The sequence below is a fragment of the Salvelinus namaycush genome, chromosome 24 (assembly GCF_016432855.1).
Source record: "Salvelinus namaycush isolate Seneca chromosome 24, SaNama_1.0, whole genome shotgun sequence".
Classification (NCBI taxonomy): Eukaryota; Metazoa; Chordata; class Actinopteri; order Salmoniformes; family Salmonidae; genus Salvelinus; species Salvelinus namaycush.
The window spans coordinates 7059215-7071446 of record NC_052330.1 but is presented as its reverse complement, the minus strand read 5'-3'; the positions used below and the strand labels follow the sequence as shown (position 1 = coordinate 7071446).

Sequence of the window (12232 nt, the reverse complement as noted above, 5' to 3'; positions counted from 1 at the left end):
TGTTGAGATCTGATATGCTGTGCAGCGCAAGACGAGACGTAGGGTAACGTCATAGGCCTATCGTCAACCAATCATATTTCTCAAGTCCTTTAGTTAAGGTTGGATAGGACAGTTGGGCCTAACTAGCGTGCTTTTGGTGAAGAGCTACAAAAGTAAGTAAATAGACGTATTAAACTGAAAGATATAAGGTAAATTAGTCAAACATGTGAGGCTCTCCATCCTTATTAGATGCTCATTCAACATATTTGCTGCTACTTCACTCAATCCCGTTTTAAAAGTCTCCTTTCCTAACTGTTTTAAGACCAACCAGAAATGTTTCCTTGGCAAAATATTCCCAGATTTTCATAAAACAGTGACGTTTCTTCGTCACCAAATTTTGTCTAAGGCAAAAGAGTAGGCTATGGGCGCTTCAATTGCTTGTTCGGTTCAGCGGACTGCGGGGGTGTAGTGCTACCATAGCACCCCGCCACTTCTCACAATGGTGCTCGTTTAGTAAAGTTAGATCAAAGCTGAATCAATGTCTCGGATGATCACATAATGATTAATTGGTATTCTACATAACCAAACATAAAGGTATAACGTTACTGTTACACATAACCAAATATAAAGGTATAACGTTACTGTTACACCAAAAACACCACCTTATTCTTATTAGGTTTAAGGATGGTTAGCTGATATATATAATGAGTCTATCGGTACCATCTTTGAGAAATTATAGAGGTGGGACTACTATCACTATTATTCGAGTCACAAGCAAGTCACAAGACCCGAGTCTCAAGTAGAACGAACAGGTCAAGACTCAAGTCAAGCCCAAGTCATGCATTCTAAGAGTCTCAAGTCTAGTAAAAATATATATATACATACAATGACTTGTTCAAATACAAATCTTTGTATATTTATTGAGGCTACCAGACAGCCCGTTGCATTCTTTTGTCTACAACACATTTTGATTAGCCCATGTCATTTTAAAATAGGGACCTTGTATCAGCAGAAGGCAAGGCAAGTTGACGTGCTCATAGTGTAAATGTATTTATAGGTCTTGGTGATCCAATGGTAAAAACGCCATATCATTCAAAATATACAAGTAGATTTACCAAATATACAAGGGCAATAGCCCAAAAGAAATAGTCTTAGGACAGGTTAAGCCTGTTACAATCTGAACGGACACAGCTAGAGGGCAAGACTGAACAGCCTCCCCTTGAGATAACCACATCGAATCTGTCTAACAGGAGCTCAAACAGGTAGGCCTGCATAATATAAGCACTTGGCCCCCAGGACCACACAATTACCCAATTGACAATTACAACCAATACATTGGTTCTACAATGTAAAAGGCAATTTCCACATCCACATACATTGGTACATTCGTCTTAATCAGACTTCATGATTATTAATTATATTTAAACACCATGCATACATTATTCATTATTCAACGTTCTGACTCCAAAGCGTGGAGCGCAGGCCACGTAGCCTATGTCTATGCGCACTGAGGCTCGCGCTCCTTATGAACAACAAAAATGACAGAGAGGACACAGACGCACATAACTCTGGCATAACCCGGGAAATATAAACAAAGGAAACCATACATTGAATTAAATAAACATAACTTTTACCTCATGAGTCTTACGAATGTGCATGTGCACTATAAACATCGCGCCCACTCAGAGCAGGGTAACAAATGGTTGGCTAAATGGAAATGTATCGTAGGCCTATCAAACATGAAACAGAAATGTCTATGTAGGCCTATTAAACATTGAATAGAAATGTGTTGCAATACACGGTACAGGGATGGAATGATGAAACGCTAGCAATTATTGTAGTATTAGATGGAACATAGATTCACCTCATAGGGCCTATGCATTTAAACATGGACAGCAACAGCAAACATTTCAACAAGAGCAAATAAAGCACCTACCTGTGGTGGAAGTTTGGAGAGTGCATGTGAAGAGCCGCGCCTATGGTGCATCTTCGCCACAGTAATAATTTGAACAACAAATTCCAAATGCAAGCTTCATAAGTAAATGATCAATTTCAAATAATTGTTACATACCAAATGACCAGTGGGCATATGCTAGTAATTTTTGTCCCATTGCTGGTGAGCTTGCAAAGTAAACAGCTAATATTCTTGATCACCAATTTTTTTTGGAGCTGCATATTTCATTATTATGGCAATCCTCTCTTCCTACAATTTGACGTTTGTGCTGCAATGGAAATAGATCCTATAGCTGTACAGCAAATCAGCAATCTGTTCGCTAGCTCACCCGACCTGTGTTGATTGACAGTTTGCTGGTCCATTCAGACTACCGAGTGTGCGTTTCACAAGCCAATGTGTTGCAGATTTTTTTGCAAGTCACTGTCATACCAGACAATGATGGAACAAGACCGTTGCCAGCTTCAGGTAGGCCTTTTACAGTCAAATACATTAACATTGTAATCAAGTGAAGTGATACAAGATGGACTTCCCAGTAACACCATAGGCCTACTGTTTTTTATCTCAAGTCTTGGGGAGAAGACTTTTGTCCCAGTCACAATGATGGTCTAATTTAGACTAAATCGATCTGATGAAAGAAACGTATTGACTTGATCAAATAAATTAAATCAGTGATATTCAGGGTTCTCATCACAAAGAAAGGATTCTAGGTCATGTTTCAAACATTCAATCTAGCTTTGATAAATACGAATGATATAGCCTATTTTAATACAGATTCACTTGATTATGATTAATAATAATTTATTTAACTTGTATAGCACTTTTCATTACAGAAAATTATTTCAAAGCTCATAAAAAGCAAACAAACAACACATTTCAATTGAGATGGTAGAGACACTGAATGTCTCTATTTGGCTTAGGGTGGAAGCCTGGGAGTTAAGGCAGTTAGCTATGCTTTTCCAATCCTTCGACGGCGGAGGGACAGCCAGGAAGAAACAAAGACAGTCTGACAAACAGGTTCTAAATGAGTACTTAATGAAGATGTTAATGATAATGTACAGTCACTATACATTAGTCATAATTAGCATTAGGCTCACCTCAATATCACAATCAGCTTTCGTGTTGCAAAGGCAAACTCTACACGATTGCAAAGTGTCTCTGACAATAGAAATGCAATAAGCAACCGCTTGACCTTATTTTTCTCACTAGCTGATAAGGATGATTATTCTCTTCAGCAGATTTCGATAAAGTCCCCATCCTTGACTCTGTTCAAGACCTGGGTTGGGGAAAGAGAATGAACCCCAGATATCATTTCATTGAAAATGACTGCCTAATAAAGATTCATAATGACCCACTTAAAAGTTAAGTTGAGTTTAGAATTAAAGCATAAAATGGAGTAAAATCCAAGAAGCTTAATAAACTATAAAATCCCCAGTTGGTGTAGAGACATAGTTGGCTTCAACTTCTTTACACAAAGATAACTCAAACCTTTTCAATATGCATTGCACAATTGATTTCCCCTATTATAGTGACTTGAGGGATTGTGAGGATAACTAATTTGAACGCTAACAGAGATCGTCTTCTATAATTTATGCACCAACATATTAATCATTTACAAAGTTAATAACAAAGTTCACAAAGCCCATCTCAGTCTCAACTCTCTATTTTCGTCTTGTGGAGATACAAAAAGACAGACAGAGAAAGTTTAAATGCCATACTCAAAGATATCCAAAACAGGCAGATTGGCAATGCCATTATGATTTTACATTGATTGATCATAGGATACATCGTTAGATACAAAGGCCTGACTGGACGACCAATTATGCATTCAGCAGACATGTAGCCCCAAATCTAATCTCCAGGCCAGCAGACTTCACCACTAGCCGGCCTCCGCCCAGTACCCTGCCCTGAACTTTAGTCACTGTTACTAGCCAGCTACCACCCGGTACTAAACCCTGCACCTTAGAGACTGCTGCCCTATGTACATAGTTTAATACATACTGTTTTACCGACTTCATATGTACAGAATATACTGTAGTCTAGTCAAGGCTCATCCTATATAACTGCTGCTGTACACACATTTTCTATTCATATACTATCCATAAAGTCTATACACACCATCATATACATATATATTTATATTCCGGATGCTCATCCTCATCTTTCTTAATTACTTGATTTAAATGTTTTGTATTTGTGTGTATTGTTTTGTATTGTTAGGTAGCACTGCACTGTTGGAGCTAGAAACACAAGCATTTCGCTGTACCTGCGATAACATCTTCAAAATATGTGTACACGACCAATTTGACCAATTTGATTTGATTTTCATTTGACATTGGCATTCATTATACACCCTACAACACCTGTATTTTCATTTTCTAAAGAACAGAGCACAACCAGTATCGTATAGGCCTAGTCTATGTATAGACTATAATAATATCACCAACAACATATCTAAGTACTATATAATCATCACAAAGCGTGGCTTTCCCGGTTGAACTGATGACATTGTAACAAACTTCCGAAGAGGAGCTGTCCAAGCGTCCTTGCAGTGGACCGCCTGAGTGGAGCTATCCAAGGTGCTGATTGACACTTTTCTGGCGTTGCACTGCATCTCAATCAATGTTATGTGGCGGAATGCATTTGTAAATGTAAGATTGAGGTTTTATTATGTTATTATTTAGGCCTATTTCAGATACCATAACAATATTTGCATGTCAAAATAGTTTAATATGCAAATGATATCCCTTTTCTGGCTATGATTCATACTAAACCCAAGGGCATTATGACCCGGTGTATGAAACCACTTGCTCAGCCTTGAGAGACAGAGAGAGGAGGACTAGTGTGATATCTGTAGGGTTCTGCCAGCTCGAGCGTTCTCTATAAAACCAAGTGTGAAGCCTCGCCCGCGCCCAACTTCTGAAGTGTCGCAGATCCAGCACAGTGCCTAGGAGAGCGGATTAACAGACTCAAAGAACAACAATAAAGAAAGCAAACTACTACAGATCATTATCATTCTTTAAATGTTTTTATCAATACTGTGATAGGCCTACATAATTAATAAATGCACGTTTAATTGGGCAAACTAACGACAATCAATAATGGATAGAATGGGAAGGTTCTCATATCTACATTCCATTGAAAAGCTGAATGTATAACAAACAATAAAGTACATTAATGGGAAGTCAAGGCAAAGGATATTTCAAGAAGAAGGGTTCACATTTTTTTCGTGTGATTTTTGGATAATCAATGTGCGTCTGATGGACACCGAAGGGGATGGAGCTGCGCATAACCTGGAAAATATGACAATAAATGCGACGTTTACGTTGGATAAGCAGTCCCTGTGCTCCCTTTTTGAAGGGTTTTCCTTCAAAGCTCAATGACATCTGTCAAAAGAGTGTCGAAGGATGGAGCGCGCCAGTCAGTTGAAGCCAACTTCTTTTATTTATGGAGAGTTCTGGAATATGTCAACCAATGATACCAATGTAAATGTTACGACTGAAGGAGAGGAGGAGGATAGTTTGGCTTTCCAAGCCGGTTTAGCATTTACATTATCTCTGATAACCTTTGCAACAACATTATCAAATGCATTCGTTATTGCTACTATTTATCAATCCAGAAAACTGCATACGCCTGCAAACTTTCTGATAGCATCACTCGCCCTGACAGACCTTCTAGTGTCCGTATTGGTGATGCCAATCAGCGCACTATACACGGTGAGTCAAACATGGACTTTAGGACAAGTTATGTGCGACATATGGTTGTCTTCAGACATTACGTGTTGCACCGCATCCATTCTTCACCTGTGCGTAATTGCACTGGACCGTTACTGGGCAATAACAGACGCGGTTGAGTACACCAAGAAGCGCACACCAGCGCGCGCAGCGGGGATGATCGCCACTGCCTGGGTGATTGCCATCTCCATCTCACTGCCGCCCTTCTTCTGGCGTCAGGTGAAAACGGACGAGGTTACCACTTGCAACGTGAACACTGATCACATTTTCTACACTATTTATTCCACTTTTGGAGCCTTCTATATTCCCACTTTGTTACTCATAGCCCTTTACGGTAGGATCTACGTGGAAGCCCGAAAGAGAATCTTGAAACAGTCGTCTAATAAACCGGGGAAAAGACTCACTTCTGCCCATTTGATAACAAACTCACCGGGTACACATTCTGTGGCATCCACCACCTCTCTCAATTACGGGACGAACGAAGCCTCTTCTTGCGACGCTAATAGCTCAACTGCCAATGTGAACCATGTGAAAGTCATTGTATCCGACGCGCTCCTGGAGAAGAAGAGGATCTCCGCTGCCAGGGAAAGAAAGGCGACAAAAACTTTAGGGATCATTCTCGGAGCTTACATCATATGCTGGCTACCGTTTTTCATTTACACTTTAGTGGTTTCAGTCTGTGCGTCATGTTTCTATCCAGAATTATTTGACATATTCACTTGGTTGGGTTATCTTAACTCTTTAATAAACCCCATCATTTACACCATGTCCAATGAGGATTTCAAAAAGGCTTTCCACAAACTAATACGCTTTAGATGTTGCAGGTCCTGAAAATAAGCTACCTACCAGACAAAGGGTGCCAAACCCATTTCATTTTACTCAGCTACGTCAGCAGCACCACAAACTGCAGCTCTCCAATAATTACAGCATGTTAGCTAACTCAGTCGTAATCAACCTGCAAACATGTGCAGTATTGTATCTAGCATGTTTTCAAAAAGCCCAGGAACATGATATTATACTTCATAAGCCTATCTACATGGCCTGCAGGCAAGTCTGGAAACTTGATTATTTTGCAAAGCAAAAATTTATTAATTAATCACTGACATCATTGAACGATCTATTCAGAAATAGGCTATATACAGTCTGCAACCTTCCTTGTGATTGGCAGTCAGTCATGAGATTACCACCCACCCAGGCTATACAATTCATATTCCAACCTAAACCAGCAATAACCTTTTTGCGTTATTGGTATCAAGGTTAATATGTGTTGGATATCAATAGCTCTTTAACTTGGAGGAACAGAGGCTTGATATAACGTTTAATATTTAAACATTCATGGAATGCCTGCTGTATGACAGATTTAGGATGTATCCCAAATGGTATCCTGTTCCCTACATTGTGCACTACTTTTGGTCAAAAGTAGTACACACTGTAGGGAACAGGGTACCATTCGGGACATATACTTATTGTAGGCTAACTCATGTGGGAATGATAAGCACAAATAGGTTCTGAGCCACCTGGGAAGGCCCCTCCCCATAGGGAAATAATAGTCAGTCACGTCACAAATCCTGGTGCCAACAGAGACCTTTTCCGTTCCATTTCTTGTATGTTTACCAATTGTTCCAACTCTTTAATGAGATTAGCGTGGATTTTATGATTAAACACCATCTCTCATTTAATCTCATGGTCAATGTAAAAATATTAATTTGAGTATTATTTTATTGTGAATAAGGTTGTTTACTTCAAACTGGACTATAAGCTGACCTCTTGTTTTATCAAACAAGCCTCAATCAATGTATCTATATCTGTATGCATTGTAACGTGTATTTTTTTTAATTTGTGTCGTTTTTGTTATATGTTGCTATGGAGCTGCTTAAATTACCTGTGAGTTCACTGCTGCAACCTTCTGGGTATTACAAAATACTGCTGTTGGTAGAATTATACCAATCAAAGTCAAATATGGCAGACAAGAATACAGACACCTAACACATTTCTTCACCTACAGTACCATTTCTCATATTGATAATGTTTCAAAGATGTCTCAGCGTTCCCTTTACATTCCAGGCTGCATGTGTTAAAAGTGCTAGATAAAATTTACAGAATTTACAGAAATAATACGCTGTTGAAGATCCATTGAGATTTGATTGTTAAACATCACATTTTGAGGAATACAACCACAGTAAACTACAGAGATGCAACAGCTAAGTACTCATGTAAGGGAGGTTCTATTTGATCCGAATTAGCTAATGCTGTACAATAAAGCTTCTCTGCTCATAAGCAATGCACTGTAATTGCATTGACTCTGCGAGTAGAGGTCCATCCCAGTGGAGTCCAAATCACTTCTGCTATTGTGAAATACAAGAAATAAAACATTCAATGGAATCTAAGGGTATGGCCATTTTCCTTGGAAAAAACAAGATGGTAGAAGGACGGTAATGATGAGTTTGCACTTCATACGTCAGATGGAAATGTAACTAAAAAGCCCAAAGTATTAGATAACATAGCAGGTTATAATTCAGAACAAACTGTGGTAAGTATGATGATGCTGGCCAACTGCTATATTCCAGCCAAAAGCTTGTAGAGGTGTGATATTGTTAAATCATGATGTCGAAATAGTAATAACGTTTGTTTGCTCTATCGGTTTCTCATAATTGTGGAGATGAGATAAAGCCATCTTTTGAATGCTGTAACAAAACAGGTAACAAACTTAAAAGGCTAGTAGAGTGTGTTATGGCATACGCCAGGTGTTTACGACCTCCTTGAACACTGAACAACCATTTTTATTGGTATGTTAATAAGTTAATAATCGAACACAACTTTGAAGACCATTTGAATTATTGGACATCACTGCTGAAAATGCTCCAGATGACATTTAACGAGGTTCACTATCACTGTTGCTTTTTAAAATATGTCTGTTCTCATCACGTCAAGGCACTTCTCACAGCTCGGTATTGCAAATCCTAATTGTTCAAAATAATATAGGCAATCATTAATTCATGTGAAAGTCAGAGACCGGATGTGTGGATGATGGGGCATCCTTTTCTTTTTTTTTGCCAGAAGCTGCCCACTGTGTGTGTGTGTGTGTGTGTGTGTGTGTGTGTGTGTGTGTGTGTGTGTGTGTGTGTGTGTGTGTGTGTGTGTGTGTGTGTGTGTGTGTGTGTGTATAGGAGAATTAACATACGCGGTGGGCACCTTCTAAATTGACCAATTTAGAATTGTACTGGGATTTTGGATGGATGGTGCCTTCTGTACATTAGGTTCAGTTGTATTATGATATGAAAAATGTCATTTTCCCTCTTGTGGTACATTTTGCTCTCAGGTAAAAGCCTCTTTGCTTAGGGGAGACAGACTCTATGGCAACAATATTACTCTTACCCAGTCTAAAATTAATATCCTGCTCTGCTTCTGAGATCGATTAGGCCAACTTTGACACATTTAAAAGTCTGCACTCTGATTACTGTTTCCATGGTTACTCGCGTCGCTTTATCAAACAGGAACAGAGGTTCAGTGGGTAGTTGGTTATTTTGCTATAGCCAAAAAAACATATTGAACGGGATATGGATGAAGAAAGGTGAAGAGGGGTGGACTTCATTTTAGAAGAAAAGGTACGCTCCAAATGCATTTTTCTTCATCTACTTTTTGTTATGTGAATTTTGTGTAGATAAACCTCCTTTGAGGAGAGGAATCTGTATAAATTCAAAAGTTAGATTACAAAAGGCATGTAATTTGACTGTTTCTCTGGGTGGTGTGGATTGAGAAAGTATTGAGATATTAAAGGTTGCTTGTTTGATATAAAGTTGATATGAACAGAGTGAGATGAATCGAGACACATTTCTGGTTACATACTGTATTTGATCTGAAGTTAATATGAAGAGGGCAATATTAATTGCTGCTCGAGATTCAACCCTGCCAGGAAGTTATTAGTCTCTGCCTTTAGTGCCTATTTCTCTTGCACGGTCTACAAATGACTCAGTTCATCGGGCTGTGATAGGGGTGAATGGTGGTTTGAGGAGTTTAGTTTCCAGCTCTGTTTTCCGCCGATTGAATGGGAGCAAGGCTGCCTCCACATCAAACAAACAAAACACAGCAAAATCTTTTTGAAGAGCTCACCTTGATCACTGCCAAGATAGATATATACAGTGCTGTGAAAAAGTATTTGCCCCCTTCTGATTTCTTGTTTTTTTGCACATTTGTCACACTTAAATGTTTCAGATCATCAAACAAATTTAAATATTACACAAAGATAACTGCATTTTGTGTTTACTTGGGTTAAGTGATGATTTTATTTATTAAGGGAAAAAAGCTATCCAAACCTTCATGGCCCTATGTGACAAAGTAATTGCCCCCTAAACCTAGTAATTGGTTGTGCCACCCTCCGCAGCAACAACTGCAATCAAGCATTTGCGATAACTGGCAATGAGTCTTTCATATCGCTGTGGAGGAATTTTGGCCCACTCTTCTTTGCAGAATTGTTTTAATTCAGACACATTTGAGGGTTTTCGAGCATGAACCGCCTTTTTAAGGTCACGCCACAGCATCTCAATCGGATTCAAGTCCGGACTTTGACTAGGCCACTCCAAAACCTTAATTTTGTTTTTTTAAGCCATTCAGAGGTGGACTTTCTGGTGTGTTTCGGATCATTGTCCTGCTGCAGAACCCAAGTGCGCTTTAGCTTGAGGTCAAGAACTGAATTCATGGTTCCATCAATCACAGCAAGTCGTCCAGGTCCTGAAGCAGCAAAGCAGCCCCAGACCATCACACTACCACCACCATATTTGACTGTTGGTATGATGTTCTTTTTCTGAAATGCTGTGTTACTTTTACGCCAGATGTAACGGGACACACACTTTACAAAAAGTTCAACCTTTGTCTCGTCAGTCCACAGAATATTTCCCCAAAAGTCTTGGGGATCATCAAGATGTTTTTTGCCAAAAGTCAGGCGAGCCTTTATGTTCTTTTTGGTCAGCAGTGGTTTTTGCCTTAGAACTCTGCCATGGATGCCATTTTTGCCCAGTCTCTTTCTTATGGTTGAGTCATGAACACTGACCTTAACTGAGGCAAGTGAGGCCTGCAGTTCTTTAGATGTTGTTGTGGGTTCTTTTGTGACCTCTTGGATGAGTTGTCGCTGAGCTCTTGGGGTAATTTTGGTAGGCCGGCCATTCCTGGGAAGGTTCACCACTGTTCCAAATGTTCTCAATTTGTGGATAATGGCTCTCACCGTGGTTCGCTGGAGTCCCAAAGCTTTAGAAATGGCTTTGTAACCCTTTCCAGACTGATAGATGTCAATTACTTTGTTTCTCATCTGTTCCTGAATTTCTTTGGATCGCGGAATGATGTCTTGCTTTTTGAGATCTTTTGGCCTACTTCACTTTGTCAGACAGGTTCTTTTTAAGTGATTTCTTGATTCAACAGGTCTGGCAGTAATCAGGCCTGGGTGTGGCTAGTGATTATTAAACTCAGCTTTCCAAAAAATGTGATTAACCACAGTAAATTCATGATTTAACAAGGGGGGGCAATTACTTTGTCACATAGGGCCATGAAGGTTCGGATCATTTTATTTATTAAAGGAAAAAAGCTATCACTTAAACTGCATTTTGTGTTTACTTGGGTTATCTTTGTGTAATATTAAAATTTGTTTGATGATCTGAAACATTTAAATGTGGCAAATGTGCAAAAAAATAAGAAATCAGGAAGGGGCAAATACTTTTTCACAGCACTATATACAGTTGGAGTCATTAAAACTCATTTTTCAACCACTCCACAAATTTCTTGTTAACTAACTACAATTTTTGCAAGTTGGTTAGGACATCTACTTTGTGCATGACACAAGTCATTTTTCCAACAATTGTTCACAGACAGATTATTTCACTTATAATTCACTGTATCACATTTCCAGTGGGTCAGAAGTTTACATACACTAAATTGACTGTGCCTTTAAACAGCTTGGAAAATTCCAGAAAATTATGTCATGGCTTTAGAAGCTTCTGATAGGCTAATTGACATCATTTGAGTCAATTGGAGGTGTACCTGTGGATGTATTTCAAGGCCTACCTTCAAACTCAGTGCCTCTTTGCTTGACATCATGGGAAAATCAAAAGAAATCAGCCAAGACCTCAGAAAAAAAATTGTAGACCTCCACAAGTCTGGTTCATCCTTGGGAGCAATTTCCAAACGCCTGAAGGTACCACGATTATCTGTATAAACAATAGTACGCAAGTATTAACACCATGGGACCACGCAGCCGTCATACCGCTCAGGAAGAAGACTCGTTCTGTCTCCTAGAGATGAACGTACTTTTGTGCGAAAAGTGCAAATCAATCCCAGAACAAAAGCAAAGGACCTTGTGAAGATGCTGGAGGAAACAGATACAAAAGTATCTATATCCACAGTCAAACGAGTCCTATATCGACATAACCTGAAATGCTGCTCTGCAAGGAAGAAGCCACTGCTCCAAAACCGCCATAAAAAAGCCAGACAATGGTTTGCAACTGCACATGGGGAAAAAGATTGTGCTTTTTGGAGAAATGTCCTCTGGTCTGATGAAACAAAAATAGAACTGTTTGGCCAT

The 12232-nt window shown here is 39.2% G+C and overlaps 1 protein-coding gene across 1 annotated transcript; it reads left to right on the top strand.

The window, feature by feature from the left end:
* Positions 1-5337: 5337 nt before the first annotated feature.
* Positions 5338-6495, top strand: LOC120019260 (5-hydroxytryptamine receptor 1B-like). Its single transcript, XM_038962575.1, has one exon. It carries the CDS (start codon positions 5338-5340, stop codon positions 6493-6495), a length of 1158 nt encoding a protein of 385 aa, XP_038818503.1.
* The last annotated feature ends 5737 nt before the right edge of the window (positions 6496-12232 follow it).

What these genes read in the sequence shown, in the direction of transcription:
- LOC120019260 (XM_038962575.1), top strand. Translation starts at nt 5,338, where the DNA reads ATGGAGCGCGCCAGTCAGTTGAAGCCAACTTCTTTTATTTATGGAGAG.